The 20,289-nt window shown below is 36.8% G+C and overlaps 6 protein-coding genes across 6 annotated transcripts; 3 read left to right on the top strand and 3 right to left on the bottom strand.

The window, feature by feature from the left end:
- Positions 1-21: 21 nt before the first annotated feature.
- LOC111006279 (uncharacterized) lies at positions 22-1,493 on the bottom strand. Its single transcript, XM_022278116.2, has 4 exons — positions 1,148-1,493; positions 752-1,061; positions 487-654; positions 22-417 (listed from the first exon to the last, which is right to left on the bottom strand). Exons 1-4 carry the CDS (start codon positions 1,364-1,366, stop codon positions 170-172), a joined length of 945 nt encoding a protein of 314 aa, XP_022133808.1. The 5' UTR covers positions 1,367-1,493; the 3' UTR covers positions 22-169.
- A 1,301-nt stretch (positions 1,494-2,794) lies between these two features.
- HGPT (Hypoxanthine-guanine phosphoribosyltransferase) lies at positions 2,795-5,103 on the top strand. The gene is made up of 3 exons (XM_022277771.2): positions 2,795-3,168; positions 4,387-4,551; positions 4,755-5,103. Exons 1-3 carry the CDS (start codon positions 2,869-2,871, stop codon positions 4,851-4,853), a joined length of 564 nt encoding a protein of 187 aa, XP_022133463.1. The 5' UTR covers positions 2,795-2,868; the 3' UTR covers positions 4,854-5,103.
- Positions 5,104-6,495: 1,392 nt separating this feature from the next.
- Positions 6,496-8,790, top strand: LOC111006682 (DEAD-box ATP-dependent RNA helicase 39). The gene is made up of 5 exons (XM_022278740.2): positions 6,496-7,159; positions 7,745-7,834; positions 7,906-8,094; positions 8,204-8,344; positions 8,461-8,790. The coding sequence occupies exons 1-5, from the start codon at positions 6,677-6,679 to the stop codon at positions 8,644-8,646; spliced, it is 1,089 nt and encodes a 362-aa protein (XP_022134432.1). The 5' UTR covers positions 6,496-6,676; the 3' UTR covers positions 8,647-8,790.
- A 258-nt stretch (positions 8,791-9,048) lies between these two features.
- LOC111006683 (nucleolar protein) lies at positions 9,049-9,465 on the bottom strand. Its single transcript, XM_022278741.2, has one exon. The coding sequence runs from the start codon at positions 9,463-9,465 to the stop codon at positions 9,049-9,051; it is 417 nt and encodes a 138-aa protein (XP_022134433.1).
- Positions 9,466-10,590: 1,125 nt separating this feature from the next.
- LOC111006046 (embryogenesis-like protein) lies at positions 10,591-11,571 on the top strand. The gene has a single exon (XM_022277784.2). The coding sequence runs from the start codon at positions 10,707-10,709 to the stop codon at positions 11,211-11,213; it is 507 nt and encodes a 168-aa protein (XP_022133476.1). The 5' UTR covers positions 10,591-10,706; the 3' UTR covers positions 11,214-11,571.
- Positions 11,572-16,075: 4,504 nt separating this feature from the next.
- On the bottom strand, positions 16,076-19,631 carry LOC111006088 (Leucine-rich receptor-like protein kinase family protein). Its single transcript, XM_022277834.2, has 2 exons — positions 16,760-19,631; positions 16,076-16,599 (listed from the first exon to the last, which is right to left on the bottom strand). The coding sequence occupies exons 1-2, from the start codon at positions 19,629-19,631 to the stop codon at positions 16,217-16,219; spliced, it is 3,255 nt and encodes a 1,084-aa protein (XP_022133526.1). The 3' UTR covers positions 16,076-16,216.
- Between the last annotated feature and the right edge of the window lie 658 nt (positions 19,632-20,289).

The following is a 20,289-nucleotide window of genomic DNA, read 5'->3' as shown; positions in this document are numbered from 1 at the left end:
GATCTTATGGCTCAAGATTTCAAAGCTCTCTTGACCAGCTATGATATTAATGCTAAAATTAAGCATGACATCAAGGAGTCTGAAATTGAATTTAAAGGAAGTAAAACGTATTCAATTAGGGTTCTTGAGGATCTTGCCCATTTCTTCACTTCTTCCTGAGATCGATTTTTCATTTGAAATCGGGGTGGATATCATCTTCAACCATTTCATCATTTGTCATCGTCTTCAAGATATCCATGCTCGGTTCTGTTGCCATATTTTCTCCATTGTTGTCTTCTTCAGTTATGTATTCACTCCACTTGGAACTGGAAGGTCCTCTTATCTTCGCCATTATGCAAGCTTTTGTCCTTGCCTTTTCTTCGTCTTCTGAGATGCTTTGTTTCCATTTTGATGGCGACTCCCAGTTTCGAATCTCATCTGCAATTTTACGGCCGTTTTAGCTTAATCTTTCTCTGTCTTCCGACTTACACTCACTTAAAGTTTTACCTTGGGAGCTCAAATCCTTGGCCATGAGTTTCCTCTTTGAGAAATTTGGTTCCAAAACTCCGTTTCTTGATCCATCTTCTGACCAGCTTGAACGGCACGTTAATTTGGATTTACTGGCTCTCACTTCTGGAAGCTCTGTCACGATCTCTACGTCGGCAAAATCACTCCCTGCTCCAGAAAAAAAAACTAATCATCTGATGAAGATTTTAGTTGTGGAGTTTTCGAATAAACAAATGGTAAAATAAGCATTTACGAAATGTGTGACCTATTTCTGGTTCGTTTCCTCTTCCACTTTGGCTGCGATCTTCCTCGAGATCGAGGTAAGCACTCCAATCGCTACGCCTTTTCCTCGTGCTGCAGGCAAGCTGGCCGTCATCAACAATTACTCCATCTACTAGTACTATCTCCTCGACTTGCTTCTGTTCATCCGCATATTTCCGAGACATGTTGAAACTCTGTACGAATTTACGGACGTCTTTAGCCATTGGAGCTCGAGCAAACACCTTCTGCACCGATTGCTTCTCGTTGCACACTGCACAGTTCCATTTATTCCCGCTCCTCCGCTGCTGCTTCACCTAAATCGGAACCACCGCCATCATAGATTTTGCAGAGAGAGAGAGATAGAGAGAGGAGCAGAGAAAAACAGGAAGGAGATCTGTACCTGCATGGTGGAGCATTGGAAACACTGGACGGCGATGAAGATCGTCGACATTTGCTTGCTTCGAAGTAAGCTTCCTCGATTCTCCGATGCTCTCTGTAGATTTCGATCCGGATTTCGACTTCCTGTGCTTGTGTTTCGATTTGGAGGGATCAGTAATTTTGGCGCCAAATTTTGGTTATATTTGGGAATTTTGGGCCCATGTCTTAACTCGTGGCCCATTTTGGTACCTGCATCATTTCGTAACTTCAAAAATCAAATCGCCCGCGTTTCTCCGTAAAGCCGGCGTCGGTACGGTATGCTTCTTCCGTTATAAAAGTATCTCATTTTCTCGGCTAAATATATTTTAGTTTTTATTGCCTAACAAATTTAATTTAGTTTCTTATGTGAAAATTTTTCAACTTTGTGCAAAATGCTCAAAAGATTATTAAAAATATAAACATTTTTTCGTTGATTTTGAGAAAAAAATGATCAAGGTAATACACAATCTCTTGAGATAAGATAGTTCTGCGTACATTGTATAAGAGGCGGGTATTTCTATTTATAGAAGTGAACTTCTAATGCGGCGTTTTTTCGGGTAATGTGTTAGTGCCTTTGTGCCTTATGTGTAGGTGCTCTTACTTGATGTATGTTAGTTAAAAAGTTGAATATGGTTGATCTTTCTTTGTCGAGCTGCTTTGAGTTGTCTAAATAGAAAAATTATTTGAATCTTCCCAAATCTTTGATGTTATTTAATGGGTGATTCCAATATTTCAAAATCAATGTTAATTTTTAATTTAAAAATAAAAAGTTTTGTCTTTTAAAATTCGTTTTGAATTGAGAGGGTGAGGTAATGAGGTTTCTATTGTGGGAAGAGATAACGTATGGAAGACAGATTAAGAAGGGAGAGGAGACTAATTATTAATTAACCAATGATAAGTAAATAGAAAAGCAATAAATAGATGAGAGATAAATTTTTGTCTTTTCGCGCATTTTAAGTCAACTCACAATCAAATACGTTTATCCTAATAATGACAAACAACTTACCAACTTTACTATATAACTTCAAAATAGCTTCTTTTTCATAATTATTTTCTTTTTAAAATACTTTTCGAGAATATAGGAGTGGGGATTTAAAGTTATTCAAAAAAGTTACTAAGTTTGAAAAAAAAAAAACTAACATACTATCTTGCTGAGTATTATTACGAGCCGAGTGACTATTTTTTTTCATTTACAAGTAAAAGATAGAAATATAAAAAGAAAAAAATATATTTATTTTAGTTTTTTATTTCAATTTTTGTTGATTTTAATCCTTATAACTATTTTGGTCCTCTTTCTATTGGAAAATTGAAAGTAATCAATTTGGTTTATTTATAATTTTGAACACAAATTTTATACCAAATAAAAACTATTTAATACAAAATGATGACTATGTTAAAAAAAATTAGTGAGTAAATGTCATACTAAATAAATGAGATAAAATGAGAATGAAGGTTCGATTCCAAAATAGATATTTTAAAAATATATGAATTAAAATAAACTAAGAATTACATAACCATTATGGTATTTAAACTCAATAAAAAAAATCCTTATAAATACTCACTGCCAATCATAAATATACCATGAACAAGATAAAAAAATAAAAAAATTTAAATAGCCTTTATTTAGCACTATAGTCTTTTGAGCCCAGAGAGTGGAATCTTGTTGGAACATACCATTTGTTCAAACTATCCCTACCCTCGTTCATGGCGGTACACTCTAAAATTGAGACAGTGCTATGGAACCAGGACCAGATTTCGGCTCGAGTCGCCGACATCGCCTCCCGAATCTCTCTCGACTTCCCCGCATTCTCTTCGCCGCCGGTCCTCGTCGGCGTCGCCACCGGAGCTTTCGTCTTCCTCGCCGACTTGGTCCGTCACATCAACCTTCCAATTTCTGTTGACCTTGTTCGGGTTGAATCCTACGGTTTCGGCACTCACTCTAATGGCGCTCCGAGAATCTCGTCCGACTTGAAGGTCGATGTCAAGAACAAGCACGTAATTCTGGTATCTGCACAAAATCTTACCCGCTCCGTCTATGCTTTTGCCTAATACTTGTGCGTGTTCTGTTCGCCATTGAATCACTTGAATCGCTTGTTTTTGCCGATTGAAAATTTCGCATGTTTGATGGTCACGGTTTCATGGTCGCCATGAACTCTTTTTCGGGGATTTTCTTTGCTTTCGCCTTTATACTGATGCACGGTGGAGTTTGTGGTGACTGAGCGTACTTTAAGGAAATTTTGCATGTCAGGTTTCTACTATTATTAGGGTGGCGTGGGAACATAAAGAAGAAAGAATTTAAAAATTGGGGAGAAACAATTGCATAGGGTCGATGGAACTGAATTCCGAATTCTTCACATTTGGGTATATGTTTTAAAGGCGATTAAAATCATAGTCTAGATCAGATTATGTCATTTAAGACAATTATATAAACCTTATTAATTTGTACACTTTTTTTTTTTAATAAAATAAAAACAATATAATGTTCAATTTTCCTCATCATTTTCCTTCGGTTGATGTTAACTCCGTGAGTATCAACAGAGAGAAATTATGGTCTTTTGCTCCCTGTTTTCCACTTTTCGGGATCTCTGAATAGAAATGAATTGTAGATCCATTTTTTTTCCTTTTTAATTCTTACTAATTGGAGATCTATTTGTACTTTTCTTGACTTCGGGTGGAATTTTACCCTCTTCCCCTAGTACATCTTTTCTAGCTGTTGGCATATTGATTTGTTTCCTATCTAAAAGAAGAAGGGGGGAAGAAAGTAGATGAAAGATTCTCTCAACAACTTGTCTGGGCTGGGGGATTGCCCATTTGGAACATTTTGACGTTGGTTGATGCATCATTGAATTTCTATTTCTTGTTCATTTTCATATCTGTCTCTTAGATCTTAATCGTGTCTGATCTGTGACATCGAATTTGAGCTTATGGATCTTGCATGTAGGAAATCGTGGGATATGGACAGGGCAATGCCATGAATTAAATCTCCTTGAAACAGTAGGCTTTTGTTTCATGTTTTTGGGTATAAAATATGTGGCTTTTTCCATGTGTCAGGCTTTAATAGATTGATTGTCTTCCTGTATTTGGCATGGGTTATTGGGTTGACAAATGATAATTGACTGATACTTATCCATATATTTGAGAGTGATGAATTTCTCCCACAATTCTTCTTGTAAAGCACATTTAGCATCTTCTTGACTAATTTTGTAATGAATCTCCTATTAGGTTGAGGATATTGTAGACACTGGAAACACTTTATCGTGTCTCATTGCTCATATGGAGGCAAAAGGAGCATCATCTGTATCAGTCTGCACTTTTCTCGACAAACCAACGAGACGAAAGGTTCATTTTCAGCTAGTAGGCGAAGGAAAGTTCTACTGTGGGTTTGAAGTAAGATGAAATTGAATCGAACTTTTTTCCCCTTATAAGAATGCATATTAAACTAGAAACATTACCTGGCTTTATTCTTAATTGCATTGAAAATTTTCCAGCAAGTAGACAAATGAAAGTACCTCAAGTACCAATCACACGTTCTTCAGTTGCTATTACTTGATTCAGTTAAACCATTTTCTTATATAGTTTGTTTTGAACAGTGTCCAGATTACTTTGTCGTGGGCTACGGAATGGACTTTGCGGAGCAGTACAGAAATTTACCATATGTTGGCGTCTTGAAGCCCGAGTGTTACCAGTGATTCGATCGACCGTCTCTACAAGGGTAGCGATCTATTTACTATTTATGTGCAGTCTTTAAGTGTTGAACTTGCAATGTTTTCATTACATACCTATGAACCCCTTCCCACATTCATTGCAATGTTGTGGGGAAAATCAAGACATGATAAGGGAAATGGTACAGAATTTGAACATAGTTAGCTTTAGATGCAATTGGAATCTGGAAGTTTCAAAACTTTAGAGAGCCAATTCATGAGTTTCTACTTTTCTCTATGGTTTTTTTTCCCTTGAATTTTACTCTTCTGCACTTGTTTTCGTGAAGTATTTGCAAGTTCACAACAAAAGTTAGGTCCACTGTTTCTCTTTATTTTGCACTTTTGGAGGAATATCAATATCTTACGCATGTCCTTTGGATTTTGAGCTGTCTTGTGGAGGTTTCAATAAATCCACCTTCTTCAAAGGTTCGCTTTATGAACATCTTTCACGTGTGTCCATATAGGTTGAATTTTTACCTTTTAGCTAACAGTTGCGAGAATTCTAGCATATATAATAGCTCAGATTTTACTTTTTTTTTTTTTGCCCCCTTTTTCATTCATTTTTTGTATGGGTTGGTAACTTGGTTGTGTGCTTGACATTATTAATCTCTTTTTGTATGCTGAAAACTTAAATGCTTACTACGTTTTTTTTTTACTAACCACCAATAAAAATTTGAAAGCTTTTTAGTTTTATGAAAAATATAAAAAATATCTCTTTTTCTATATTTCCTTCTCGTGCAAGACTCTCTTTTGTTAACCATCAATAAAAATTTGACAGCTTTTAGTTTTATGAAAAATATAAAAAATATCTCTTTCTATATTTCCCTCTCATATTTGTCATTGATGGTGATAACTTTTTAGTTTTATGAGAAATATAAAAAATATTTCTTTTTCTATATTTCTCTCTCATATTTATTAAGAATTCAACGATGGTTAGCACAAGATGGATGTTGATTAGTAAGCATCTAAGTTTTCTTTTTTCTCTTTAAAAAAACCATGAACTATTTTAAGTGCCATATATAGTGATCACAATCACAATCCTTGCCTTGCATGAAGTCAAATTTGGGGTTATCCTAAGAAAGTTTTAATGTTGTTGGGTGTATTTCGATGTTCATTTCAATATGAATATTTGTCTTTGGTATGCTTTCATTTTTAGCACATATCTGATTCAAGATATGTCAATACATTCTTAATTTTAAGATAAATATTTGTGGTTTAAGTTTACATGTAGATTCATATGGCTGAATTAAGGCACTAACATACTCCGATCAAATGATTGATGAGAATGAGTTAAGATTGATTCACACTATTAGTACATGTTTTAATTGAGATTGTGGTCAATTGTTGGTCAAATTCTATAAATTCGATATTGCATCTTGAATAAGATAAAGAATATATTTTAATGGAGAAAATCTATCGACCTAAAATTTGAGGCGTAACAAGTATTTGGACTTATGAATTTTGTTAAAGTTACTTATTGTTGAAGATCTTTTCGAAAGTGAGTATAACCAAACATTTAATTTGTAATATTAATTCTAAATCTATCTCATTTTAGATAAAACTTAAGAATATCAAATCATTTGTATCATTTCTTAAAACTTTTTTTTAATATATATTTTTATTTCTAAAGTTAAGTGGACAAAGAATTTAATTTTCATTAAAGACAAAAATAATGCATAACCCTAATAACGACCTTATTAATTTTAAAAATAAGATTTAGAAATTCAAACAATTTGATGAACTGAAAAACCAATCTTCGAGGCAAATCGGGAATTCGAACGTCCGACGCAAAGGTACCGCACAGCGACGCCATGGGAAGCAGAACAAAAGCTCTTCTCGAGCTCTCGCGCCGCGCAAAACTCCTATTATGTCCAACCAATCCTTCTACGCTCCCCAAGCCCTCATCCTCTACGACTACTTCTTTAATTTCTCGAATTTATTCCTCTTCCTTCTCCAGAACCTCCGCCGGTGACACCGCCGCCGAGAATGATCGACCGCCGCAGTCCGACAGGGACTCCATGCTTCTTGAAAAGTTCAGACTCAGAAAACTCAAAGGCTCGTCGAAAATCACGCAAGAATCATCGAGTTCTACCTCTGCTGAGAAGGTAATGACAGGTTTTAAGGAGTTGGGGCTTTGTAATGAAGTGGCTGAAGCTGTGGAAGAAATGGGATTCTTCGTTCCTTCTGAGTTACATTGTGTAGGGATTCCTGCTCTTTTGGAAGGAAAAAATGTAGTGTTGGGATCTCTTTCTGGACCCGAAAGGGCTTTGGCTTACTTATTGCCTTTCATTCAGGTATTTTTCCTTCATTCGTTTTAATATAACAATCCATCGGCACTTTCTTCAAAAGTGCATTTGATCTAGATTTCTGTCACTTATCTGACCATTTCTTGGATTAGAATTTACCTTTGGATTGATTTCTTAGAATTTTGATGTGGTTCTTCGTAAAATGGGTACCTAGAAGCAGCTTATCCTGATAGATTATGTTCATCTTTTAATATATCTACAAACATATTCGCTTGAATATTAATATATGAAATAGGGAAGAAACAACATTGGAAGAGTTGAACTTAGGACCTAGGGTGATGGCATGTTGAATCTTCACTAAACCCATAAGCTTTAAGTTGATTAGTTATGATAATTGTTATCTTTTAATTTGTTATCAGCGATTCAGCATCATACATTCATTATTTTCATTCCCTGTTCTTGAGTTGTGAAATTGGCTAGAGTTGCTGTTCCCTCTCCACGCCTTTTATCTGTTCTACTTTTGGAACATTTTGATTTTCCCTCTATATTTGAAGAAACTAAGATACTAAATTGCTTGTTCACTATCATGATATATTGGTTTTAATCGTTATGTCTGCAATTGGCTCTTTTTAGAGTCTAAAAAGGGATGGAAAAAAGAATGATATAAGGTCCAAGCATCCTCGAGCCTTCATTCTGTGCTCAACGGCGGAGCTATCTGATGAGGTATCATTTTTCAATGTGAGTAAGATGTTAAGGGCAACTACAATTTGTTTGACATAGGATGCATTCTGCAGGTATTTCAGATGGCAAAGTTCATCAGTGGTTACGGGCAGTTGAAATCTTCAAGGGACAACAATTGTGCTCAATTAGAACTTCAGGAAGGAGGATCAGATGTCTCGATCGGTATGTTAGTTGGCACCCCTGATGAGGTCTCTGAACTCATCGAAGAGGGGAGTGTAGTTCCAGACGAAATCAAATACTTGGTATGTAGTCTACCAGCCACACCAAATCCTCTTTAAGAAGAATTTCTGAGTTAATAATCTTATGAACCTGTCAAGGTTGTGATCTTTTATAAATTTCCTCGTGTAACAGGTACTGGATGAGTTGGACACAATGTTCGATCTTGGATTTGGCCCCAACATTAAGAAGATTTTAACTTCATTAAATCATTATACGTCAAGACACTGCAATCAAAAGTGTCAATCTGTTGTGGTTACTTCAACAATGATAAAGGTTATTTCGTCAACTCCACCTCATTACACACTATAGAACTTTTGTGTGACTACACTATAGGTAGAACGGTTTGTGGAACGTTTCTCTGAGTTAATTATTTGTCTTATAAATTATAGATGCTACACGAACAACATTCATCTCTTGTGGAGTCTCTCAAGCGTGATGATGCAGGAGAGATTGCTGCTATGCTTCTAGAAATCGATGAAGATGAGGCATTCCATCTTATGGAATCTCCAGATACTATGAAATGTAAACTTGCTGATGCAGTCAAGTCGCTTCATGCATCCACAAAAGGAACTTAAAATTCATCATCAAATTATTTCACTCTTACTGAACTTTCAAGTGTTGTTATCATGTCTATGTTTACAGTCGTTGGTTAGACGTTGGTTTGTGAATATCGATCAGTTCTCGTAAGATAATGTCAAATGTGCTGCCATTGCCGTGTTTTTTGGTGATTCAATTATCATTTCTTTTCAAGGAGGGCGAGAGCGCCTCCGTAAAATACTGCAGGAGTTTGAAAGATACAAAGACTGCATGAGTGCATACAATTGTGAATTTGTGAGCTCTTAGGTAAGTGTTTCTTTTTTGACAACCACGTAAGATTCCTAAGGAAGAGAACAGAAAAACAAAAGAAAAGATAGATTTTGAGGTCCATATCTTATCATCATTTGACTTTTTCGTCTTGCAATTTGCGATATGTCTCTTCACTTCCAGGTGAGTAACGGATAGGGAGTTTTGGCAGGGGTTACAGCATTTCCATCAGCGTCGTATAATATGACGCCCGAGAAGTCTGGCAGCTGACACTTCCCACCCATGAGTATGTTCTTCTGCCATACAGCAGCTTGTTGCTCTCTGCTGAAGAACATTTCATCATTGCCATTCTCCAGCTCGGTGGCATTCGCTCGGTGCGTAGTCACAACCGTTGCTTCCTGGTTCAGCTCTATTACAGGGTCCTCAAACTCAAAGCCGTAATCCAAGCAAGCATTCCAGCGACGGCGCCATTTCCGGGCGTGGGAAGCACACATGAACAATGCAAAAGCACAGAAGAGAAGGCTCACACCAGCCATGCCAATCTGAGCTGTGCCTTGTGGAGGATGCAGTATTTGCAGTTGCCTTGCCATTTTGGGAAAATCTGAATGTTTGTTTTCTCTGAAGACTTTGTTTTGAAGGCTGCTTCTATTTATACAAGAAGTTTGGTTAGTGGGGCTGTTGGTTTTGGAGGTTTTGTTGACCTTTCTTTCCTCTTTTTTTTTTCTTTTACCCTTAAGCAGGAGGTTTTGTTGACCTGATTTGTGGTTTTGGTGATCATTTTCCACTTCTGCTTTTGATTTTTTTTTTCTTTTAAGAACATTGAATAAAGGATCATCAAACTTTGGGTTATTTGATAAAGAAAAATTTTTAGGTACTTAATTGAGTACTTATCTTATACTAACCATCATTAAAATTTTGACACAACGTAGTAAAAAGGGGCCTTCTTTTTGTCTTTCAAAAATAACTGTTAAATTTTATCACTGTGGCTCATATATCTTTTTCAACTTTTGTTTTTTTTTTTTATGGATATTCATTCTTTAAATATGATTTTATTTTTATATTTGTCATTGAAACGTACCTTTCTTTTAAGTCTAATTTCTTTAATTTATACTACATTCAGAGTTCACATTTAAGGATTTTTTCATTAATACGTACCATTTTTGTTTACTGTTTCTCATTCTCAACTTTTAAAAAACATAATCATTTGGTAACTATCATTTCTAAATGAATGGTTTCCAAGTGAAAAATTTTAGAAACAACAAAATTAAAAGCTTGTTTGGTAATATTTCGTTGTTTTATTAAAAAATCTAAACATTTGAAAACTATTTATGTTTACAGAAATAAACATTTCTTATTTTTTGTTTCCAATTTATTAAGAAAACTAAACCTTTGACAACTATTTATATTTCTTATTTATCATTTTTTTTAGAAATATTATCAAACGGGTTTTACATATATCTAAATATAGCATTAGCAGTAGAGGATAAGCTCATAAATTAAATTTGATATTAATTAAAAGGGAATAAAAATACCAAAAAAATGTACATATCCATCTAAAATAAAATACGAACTAAGCAATTAAGATATATTTGCTTTGAATAGGAAAAAAAAAGTAAGAATACAGGTGTAAAAGGGTATCTATTAGATATTATTATATTTTTTTAATTAAAGCATTTAATTTGCTAGACTAAAAACTTCTGTGAAAGGTTAGTTACGTGTAAAACCCTTATAAAAAGTATCACTGTAGCTTAGCTGAAGATTTAGGCTTCGTATCTCTCCGAACGGTGGTTTCCTCCTTCTTCCTTGTTCGGAGTATCGAGGAATTGCAAGAATGACTCATCGTTCACGCCTTCAACTCTGCAGATTTCTTCTCGGGAAATCTCAGGCATCTACTTCTTCATCTTCGCGTAGCATTCGGCGGATTCAGGACTCTGTTCTGTGGCCAAAATCTGAGTTTCCCAACGTATGGCGGGCAGGTGATCGCCATTTTTCAAATCTTATGAGGAAGAACCCTCCGTTCGTAACTCTTCAGTGTTTGAGGAGGTACAGTGGTGCCTCGGACGACTCGGAGCCCGAATTCGATCAGGTCAGAGAGGTGGACATGATCAATCTCAAGTTCGCCGAAGCGAGGGAAGAGATAGAGTCGGCCATGGAGTCTAAAGAGACTGTATATTTTGATGAGGAGGCCGAGTGTGCTCGGGATGCTGTGAAAGAAGTTTTGGAAATGTTCGAGGGGCTACTAGCGAAGTTGCCCGAGAGCGAAAGGAAGGCGTTGCAGAGATCCATGGGGCTGAAGATTGAGCAGTTGAAGGCCGAGCTTAAACAGCTTGACGAGTAATTGAGGTTCATGTATTTTATTTTATTTTTCCCCATTTTAAAGGTTTCCAATGGCGATTCATTTTTCTTATCTGATTGCTGCTTGTCACTGTGAAAGCAAGTCTGGCGTTAATAACTGAGCTCTAAGGTTTGGAACTGCGAGTAGAAACTTGTTTAGTTGTTTCTTCCTTGTAGTTTTGGAAGAAAAGATGCTGCTGCTACCGTCCCCCGCCCACCCAAAAAAGATATGTTGCACTTCATTTTTCCAATCTGAAATTTGTTCTAATTTCTATATGGTCTGGTCATCCTAGATCTTGATTGCTGTTTTGTAATTGAACTACCCATGAAAGCATCATATCTATATACATCTCAATTCAGTATGGCCTTGGGGGTAAAATAGAAATGTCCTATTTGAAATTATTAGTTTCTTATTCGAGATTTCACCGTGGGATCAATTTTCTATTGAGCTGGTTCTTCAGAATACTGTTGTGAGGATTATTTGGAAGCTTTGAAAAAGAGAAATAGTATTTAATAATGGCTTCTTGGACAGAGACGTCTTTTAAGTGTTTTTTTTTTTTTGTTATTATTGTTATAACTGTGTGTTTTTACGGGGGGAGGAGGGAGAGTTATGCTTGAAAAAATATATTTTTCAGTAACTCAGGTCAAGATAATTCTGAATTTTTACAGAATCTGGTGTAATTGGCGATCCAATGTTTTTCTTTTGGGGTTAAAGCCAAAGTTACAGAACTTTTTAATGTTAGGCTGGGGTTTAGTCATGCATGAAGTAGGAATAGTCTGTTTGGAATGAGTCTTTGCTGCAATTTTGTAACCAGTGACTAAATTCCTATGCAGACGAAATTAAATCCACATAAAAGGAATATTTGTATATTAATTTTATTGATCCAAGAAAGGGTAAGCAGGAATAAGATTCAACTTACTGCTGTCATCTTAATAGCAGCATTATATTAGTTCTAGAGGGTGATGGTGGATTGTTCCTGACTGCAAGATTGCTTTAATTTTGATTTGCCTATACAAAGAACCAAAACTTCATGAATAACTCATAGCTGGAAATTGTTCGTGAGGACAACATGACAACAGTACTAGTACTACAAGTTTTGCCCGCCAAACTACATGGTGGTGCCTAGTGCATATTAGTTTTTAACTAACTAAACGTGAGTAGATAACTTGTAACAGTGACATGTTTAATTTTTGCTCTAAATGTGGAGGGAAGAAGCATATTGGTAAAAAATATGACGTGATTTAGTCACGTTCATGTTCTTTTGTTGTCCTTTTATCTCTCAAAGTTCTGAAAGAGCCTGAATCCTAAAATGCATGTTTTACTCTTGATAAAAAAAAATAAAAAATAAAATAAAATTGCATAGACTCTTCATTGTAAGGGCCAAGCAAGACCTTGTCCTCTAAAGGCCCGAAACGCACTAATTTCCCTGCTGCTGGATAGTCTGAATCACTTTGTTGCAAGCCAGATAAGTGTCATATGGACTCGTCCATAAATTATAGATTGTAGAAAGTAGCCAATATGTGTTCTTCTTCTTGAAGTACGTACTTGTGATGCAGAGGGACCGCTCCACAAAAATTCTTCCAATACCACTTTCATTAAAATTCTCCTCATGTCAGCCCTGTCCTCTCTCGGCTAGGCTCCTAGTGAAAGACAAGAGACTGCTAACTTTGCTTTGGTATCTTTGCTAACTTTGCTTGGTATCTTTCTACAAGACAGCTAAGAATAGTCTGAAGACACCTCTGAAGAATAAAGGATTCAAGATTAGTATGTATTATTTTATTCCTAATTGCAACACCATATAATGGATCAGCTTTCCAAGTTAAAAATCCACCCACCAATGTCATCATTTGTTCAAAGGAATTGAGGAATTTCCAGACCACTTGGTCTACTACAACTTTAGGCATAAATTTCGGTTCCTGAATTTTCTAGCAGCTTGGGTCAGAATCTTTCTGAAGGACCACAAAGAATGATTTGATTGACGCCCAAACTAAGAAAAGTGGTTATGGTAAGGACTGTGCTTGAAATTGAGGGGGATCATATATATGTAGGAAAGAAAACTGGTACGTATTCATTGTACTTGTAAACTAAATATCTTTAGGCCAAACATTCGTTGTCAACTTACAATCCTAAAATGTGCTCACACTGGCTGCTGAATCTCATTGGAAAATTTTGGGGAGAAGTTAACAGGGACATATTTCAAAGTTATTACTTCCAAGTTTCAACAGCTAGATAGATAAACCTTGTTGTATGACTTCTTGATTTTCTGTTAAATATTTCAAATTTACATACCTTTTGCAGGTATAGCTGTATGCTTAATTTATAATCTGATTTCGTGCCTTTTTCAAAGATCTCTTTATTTCTTTCTGGGTCCAGTGTTTATTTACTTTCAATTTTCTTGCATAGAGGAACAGAATGATTTGTAACTAAAGAAGGCTGGCCTTTTTGTATTCCTTTCCTTTGATTTTTGTTTTTACTTTCTGAGATTGGGAAAATAAAATCAGTGATGATAATCGTTGTGCAGTTATCAATTGTCATTTTGCTTCATCTTCTAACAAGTGGTTAAGATTCTGTGTCCTATTGCACCGACACCGACTATTTCTTTTAAAAATTATTGCACCAACTTTTGCCCACAGTTAATTTTATTGTAGACTCACTGATTTATAATTTTATGCCTGCGATTGATTTTGGCTTCTAATTCTTAAAGCTTGATGGGGAAGAATGGCATTGGTGTTAGAGTTATTTGTGCCTGTAAAATGGAAACTTCTTCAAAATTTGAAGTTGTTCTAAACCAATTGGAGTAGCTTTTTATAGGATCCTGTGGCTCCTTGGCAGAAGATACTATTCTTTCCTTTTACTTTTACTTTCCTCTTCAATGTTATGGATACTAGATGCCCAACTCCAATATAAAATGAAAGAACAAAGGAGTAAAAAAGATAACAATTTACGAATGTGGTAGGGTCAGGTGGTTCTCCAGTGAGATTAGTTAAGGTGTGCGTAAACTGGCTCGGACACAGATATAGAAAAAAAAGATAAAAAGATAACAATTTATATATCAAAATTTAAAGTTCTAGATGAACTGAGGAACCTGTTTACAGGTGATGGATTTAGTAGTTTCTTTGAAGTCACAGCTGCAATTCATTAGCTTATATAGACTGAGATGAATCTCATCTTTAATTCTTTATATAGGTTATGAAATTTATGAAGTTGTTCATCAGGTATCTTGGGGAACTTATATTTTATTGACATCGGTTCCTCTCCATTGATGTATAGATTTTAAAATGATTGATTGAATAGAGCCAGAGAGTTATTTATAGAGTTGCAGATATTGATTCTCTGTCACTTAATCAAATTGATTCAGCAGAAGAACTCTCTTATCATCAACCACTCAGAAAAGGGAAATGAAAAAAAAAAAAAAAAAACCTCTGAGAATTTTATGATGGCAATTATTATTATTATCGGTACAAACATATGGCAATTATTGTTGAATTAAGCTCATGTTGGCGATGACAATTATTAAGGCTATTGCACATTATTGGATGGGATGAGATGTATATGTGGTGATTACGAAAGAACTTCTAGCAGAGTGGATTTTTTTTTTCTTTTTAATAATTGGGAGTCAAAGTTTTGCTCTCCTACATTCATGGGTATCCGTGCTTCCCTCAATCTCCCTCAATCGAAGGTTCGAACTTAAGACCTTTAAGCCAATATGACCAATAGACCGTTGATATCTCCCAAGTCCTAAGGTCTTAAGTTTAAAAGTAGAAGGACTAAATTGAAAAATGAATAAGGTTGAGGGGTCACAAGTTTAAGGATGAAATTGGAAACGATTAAAAGTTGACGAAAACCATAAAAGAGAAAATGAATGATGAGTTTTGCAACTTTTTTTTTTACCACTATTTTGTGTTGGTGGCTTATATGATGGAAGGGTTATGGGTTGTCGAAAAGAGACAAGATTTGTGTCCTTAGGCATGTGCCCTCCACAGTAAAGGGCAAAATGCCCTCTTCTTTTTGCCTGGCCTGCCTTTTCACTGCAACAAATGACCTGCCCTACCCTACATATATTCAAAGAACACTGCCTCCCATTTTTATTCATTTTCAGATGCCCAAAGTTTATGGTTTGAGAATAACAAACCCTAGGGACAAATTTTAAAATTTTAAAATCATAAGCTCTGAATTTGTAATTTAACACGTATATATAAGGTTAAATTATAGAAGTTTGTCAATAACGTTCAACATGTTCTAATTTTTTCCTAAAAGTCTTATTCTTCTATTGTCAACTCTCAAGTGATAACTTTTTTCGTATTTACTTTCTTTTTAGACTTAATCCAAGCAGAAAATACTTGCATTTATCACCATGGAATATTTGACAACTCATTATTTAAAAAAAAAAAACTTTTTGTTTTTGTATTTCTTTTTTTAGTTGTCGGATATTTAATGGTGGTAAGGAGGAAGTTGTTCCTTATTAGTAAGGAAGTATTCCCAATTCAGGCAAGCTCCCACGTCAATTATTACATCATTTTAGATTTTGTCACATAAAATTTCCATTCAAATTGTGTTTTTTGAAATATGTTAACGATATATGGAAACTTTTGAGACGATACAGGTATTTTTGAAACAAAAAGTTTAAGTTCAAGAATATGTTTTTGTGTCAACTCAAGTATGATTCAACTTGTTCAAGCATGTATCCTCGACTAAAAAGTTGGAAGTTCGAATCTTCACCCTATAGTTGATGGTATTTTTTGTAATTTTGCCGGTATATAACCTGATGTTTTTGACCTAAAGATAATTTTCAAATGTGTGAAAAATTTTGAGAATGGAAAAATGCAGTGCAAAGGAAGTTAATCTTAGCTAGTTGAAGTATAGAGTTCAGAAATATGAAATCTCTTCCATAAAGCTAAAACTGTACAAAACTCCAAAGTTAAATTAGAAGCCACAAATATCTCTCTATCCAAAGCCTTTCCCTTGATTCTCACCCAAATATTTCTCGAGGAAAAGAAAGAATTATTTCAACTCAAGTTTGAGGATTGCTTTATTAGAGGTTGGGAGGTTTTGCCCCATTCTTCTGGAGGACTCTTTACCTCCATCAATAATGCTACCACTTCCTTCATTGTTGGCCTTTCTGCTGGAGAGGAATTCACACAGAACATTGCTATTCCAAGTGTTTGAAGCATTTCTTGCACAATTTGATCTGGAAGCCCTTGGAGCTTTGTGTCGAGTATCGTTATGGCGGGTTCGTAGCTTGCCATCTTCTTCTTCACCCACTCTACGATGTGAAGACCATCTCCGAGTTGTGTCTCGATTGCGCTGCGGCCACTTAGTATCTCCAGCAAAACGACTCCATAGCTATAGACATCACTCTTCTCCGTTATGTTCATGGTGTATCCATATTCTGCATTGGTTTTGAAAGATGATCAAGATCAAACACATGAAAATCTAATTGATGCAGAGATTAAATCTTCAACTTATAATGTCCAAAAAACATTGTTATAACATGTTCTTATCATGAGTTCTCTGTGTGTGTGAAATGATGAGTTGAAAAGGAAGTTTACCTGGGGCAATATAACCGTAAGACCCGGCTACTCTCGAAATTGCATGGTGATAATTTGGAGTGTTCATCAACTTTGCCAGGCCAAAATCTGCTAGATAAGCTTCATACTTCGAGTCTAAAAGTATATTATTGCACTTGACATCTCTGTGAAGAATCGCAGGCACACAATCGTGATGAAGATAAGCCAGACCCTGGGCCGTCCCGACTGCGATCTTATACCTAGTCTCCCAATCCAAATTCCTGTTTCCTTGCAAGAGTTGTTGCAGATTACCATTTGAAATGTAGTTGTAGAGAAGTAGCTTGACACTTCTATTGGAACAATATCCTATGAGCTTCACTATGTTGCGATGTCGAATATGCCCGAGAATTTGAATCTCCGCAGCACATGAGTCAATTGCTTCTTCATCTTGCTTCGTTTTCCACAGTTTCTTCACAGCAACTAATTCCCCATTTGGCATATCTGCTTTATAGACAACTCCAGAACAACCTTTTCCAATTATATTTTCATCTTTCATGGATTCTAAGATGTTATCTATGGTAAAGTTCAGCTTCTGAAAGGGGATGAAGGTCCAGGGATAAGAGAAATCCTCGGCAGCCGATGCAGAGGACAATGTCCCGGAATATTTCTCCGCCATGTACTTACGATTTCGTGAAACTAGCATCCATGAAGCAAAAATTAGGATGATAACTGCAGCAAGAATGATGGAGATCAAAGCTGCAGCTTTTGCAGACTTTAAGCCATTTCTTCCCATTGAACTCGAAGAACAAGTAAACCCATCAAGTGATTCACAAAGATTCAGGTTTCGATAATATGCATCTTCCGATAGGGTTCGGAAGAATGGCGTTACAGGCATAGGACCTGAGAAATTGTTGTAGGAGATATTAAGTGAAGTGAGACTAGTCAGGAGACCCAACACTTTAATATTTCCATAAAGCATGTTGTGGGAAAGATCGAGTGATTGTAACTGTGTCAAACTAGACATCGTCTCGGGAATTTCTCCGGTTATCCCGTTGGAGCTCAAGTCTAGACTGATTGACAAGCTCTTCATATAACCAATTTCTGGTGGTATGGAGCCAGAGAGGCTGTTGTAACTCAAATCAAGTAGAGTTAGTTTCTCCAGGTTCTTAATGGACTTTGGAATTGACCCTGTCAGCAGATTGTTGTTGAGAATAATTTTATTCAAATAACTAAAGTTTCCAAAGCTCTCAGGAATTTCACCAGTGAAGCTGTTTCGACTGAGATCAAGCTGCTCCAAGTTCACCAGCTCCCCAAGCTGGGGAGGAATTTCTCCAGTAATATAATTATTATGCACATCGAGTAGCTCAAGAACTGTGATATTAGCTATCTCGGACGGAAGACCACCTGAAAAATGATTCATATACAAGTCGAGAAAGACGAGATTTTGCAACCGGCCTACCTCCTTCGGAATCTGACCTGAAAGCTGGTTTTCTCCAAGCCTCAACCTCACCAGTGATTGACAATTCGCGACACTTCGTGGCAACCCGCCAGATAAAGAATTTCCAAGGAGCAAAAGCTTGCTCAACTTCTTCAAGCTGAAAATTTCTTCTGGGATTATCCCAGTGAGCTTGTTTCTTGAAAGATCAAGGGCATACAACTCAGTGCAGTTGCCAAACGAAGATGGTATGGTTCCTGATACAGAATTTCCCCATAAGAAAAAACTCTGCAGGGATTTCAAATTGCCAAGTTGTGGTGGTATAACACCTGATAATTGATTATTATCAAGCTGAAGGGCAGTTAAGCTTGAGCAGTTGCCCAACTGCCACGGTATCGTCCCCGAGATTGAATTGTCAGATAGATGAAATTGTTCGAGAACGACCAACTTCCCTATATCACTTGGGATTTCGCCTGAAAGATCATTCTCAGAAGCATCAAAAACAACAAGTGCAGAACAATTGGAAATCTCAGACGGTATGGCTCCTGATAGAGCATTGCCCCAGAGAAACAAACTAGTAAGCTTCTGCAACCTACCCAGCTGAGGAGGAATCTCACCATTGAGCTTGTTCATGTGTAAATACAAATCCCTCAGCTCAGAACAAAGTCCCAGTTCAGGAGGTATTGAACCAGACATCTCAGTATCATAGAGTGCCAAAGTTTGAAGGTTGATTAGGTTCCCGAATGTAGACGGTATAGCCCCAGAAAGGGCGGTAGCCGCTGCTCCAAACGTCGTGAGATTAGTAAGCAGTCCTATTTCTGGCGGAATCTCTCCGGAAAGATATGGATTCCCTCCGATCCGGAACTCTTGGAGGGACACCAAAGAACCAAATTGTGATGGAATGGAGCCGTTAAACAGATTGTCCTGGAGGCAAAGACTTTGCAGAGAAGTCAGATTAGCAAGCTGCGGAGGAATCTTACCAGACAGTCTATTGGAATTCAGGAAAAGGAATTGAAGTGAAGAAAGAGAACCAAGCTGTGAAGGAATGGGGCCATAGAGATTGTTGGAGGAGAGGTCCAGCAGGCGAAGATTGGTGAGTTGCCCAAAAGAAGGAGGGATTGAACCAGAGACATTGGTGGAGGAGAGATTAAGAAGTTGCAGAGCAGAGAGAGAAGACAATTCGTGAGGCAAAAACGAGAGATTCAGAAATGTTTTGGGGAGAGAAATTGAAATGACTCTGTTCTGAGGAGAGCAAGTGATGCCTTCCCAAGAACATGGATTAGGACTAGATGGATTCCAAGAAGCAAGAACAGAGGAAGACGATGATGCAGAAGAACCAGCAGCAGCGATGAGAGAGAGAAGCGCTTCTCCGTCAGGAGAGAGAGAGACGACTAATGAGCTCCCCATGGTTAAGCTTAAGCACATGGCTATGGAGTACAACAGATACCGGTTAAGAAATCGACTGATTGCTCCTTCCATTAGAGCTCTGAAATATGGATTGAACTTCAGAAAAACGAAGAAGGTTAAGAAATGTAGCTTGTCGTAAAGCTAATTACCGCCGTCGTCTCGGTGGTTGCTTTGCTTCAATGGCGGATAAAAGAAATTTACTCTCAGAGACAAAATGCATGTGAAATAGGGTCTCAACGGATGCTTAAATCGGACTCATAGGGCATGTGAACGGAAAAATATGAATATATTATCCAAAACGCAATCCCACACGCCGGAAAAAACTGCCTCAAATCAATCAAAGGCAATTAATGAATCATCATCATCAAAGGCTCCATTGCTTACCATGAAGAAACAGCGCCCTCCACCGGCGGAGCCGAAGCCAGAGCCGGAGATATTTCCACCGGCGGCCGCTTCAGTGCCGGAATCGCAATAGAGCCAATATTATCGGAGCAAAGTTAAACGGAGAGAAGACAAAAAGGCTAACTCCGAGGAGCTTGGAAAAGGTCCTCAACAATGGAAGCCATGGCAAGTGGTGAAACTTGAAAGTTGCTTCTTCTGCAGAGCTTTGGTACTGTTGCTTCAATGGCGTTCACACGAGTGCGATTTTTGCTTGGCGCTCTGGTTAAAGAAGTGTGCATGTTTATGCATTATATCATGGAGACTTGGAATTGGAACTTCTTTTTCCTAT

The sequence above is a fragment of the Momordica charantia genome (assembly GCF_013281855.1).
Source record: "Momordica charantia cultivar OHB3-1 chromosome 4 unlocalized genomic scaffold, Mcharantia_2.0 BLBB01000004.1, whole genome shotgun sequence".
NCBI classification, from domain to species: domain Eukaryota; kingdom Viridiplantae; phylum Streptophyta; class Magnoliopsida; order Cucurbitales; family Cucurbitaceae; genus Momordica; species Momordica charantia.
The sequence above is the reverse complement of the archived record's forward strand: the minus strand, read 5'-3'. Positions and strand labels throughout refer to the sequence as shown.

Excerpts from the sequence above, each read along its gene's own strand:
- LOC111006279 (XM_022278116.2), bottom strand. The coding sequence starts at position 1,366 with ATGGGCCACGAGTTAAGACATGGGCCCAAAATTCCCAAATATAACCAA. Across the intron at positions 1,062-1,147 it reads TCCAATGCTCCACCATGCAG|GTGAAGCAGCAGCGGAGGAG; the intron begins GTACAGATCTCC and ends GTTCCGATTTAG. Across the intron at positions 418-486 it reads CAAGGATTTGAGCTCCCAAG|ATGAGATTCGAAACTGGGAG; the intron begins GTAAAACTTTAA and ends GTAAAATTGCAG.
- HGPT (XM_022277771.2), top strand. The coding sequence starts at position 2,869 with ATGGCGGTACACTCTAAAATTGAGACAGTGCTATGGAACCAGGACCAG. Across the intron at positions 3,169-4,386 it reads AGAACAAGCACGTAATTCTG|GTTGAGGATATTGTAGACAC; the intron begins GTATCTGCACAA and ends ATCTCCTATTAG. Across the intron at positions 4,552-4,754 it reads AGTTCTACTGTGGGTTTGAA|TGTCCAGATTACTTTGTCGT; the intron begins GTAAGATGAAAT and ends TGTTTTGAACAG.
- LOC111006682 (XM_022278740.2), top strand. The coding sequence starts at position 6,677 with ATGGGAAGCAGAACAAAAGCTCTTCTCGAGCTCTCGCGCCGCGCAAAA. Across the intron at positions 7,835-7,905 it reads CGGCGGAGCTATCTGATGAG|GTATTTCAGATGGCAAAGTT; the intron begins GTATCATTTTTC and ends TGCATTCTGCAG. Across the intron at positions 8,095-8,203 it reads CAGACGAAATCAAATACTTG|GTACTGGATGAGTTGGACAC; the intron begins GTATGTAGTCTA and ends CTCGTGTAACAG.
- LOC111006683 (XM_022278741.2), bottom strand. The coding sequence starts at position 9,465 with ATGGCAAGGCAACTGCAAATACTGCATCCTCCACAAGGCACAGCTCAG.
- LOC111006046 (XM_022277784.2), top strand. The coding sequence starts at position 10,707 with ATGACTCATCGTTCACGCCTTCAACTCTGCAGATTTCTTCTCGGGAAA.
- LOC111006088 (XM_022277834.2), bottom strand. The coding sequence starts at position 19,631 with ATGGAAGGAGCAATCAGTCGATTTCTTAACCGGTATCTGTTGTACTCC. Across the intron at positions 16,600-16,759 it reads TTACGGTTATATTGCCCCAG|AATATGGATACACCATGAAC; the intron begins GTAAACTTCCTT and ends AAACCAATGCAG.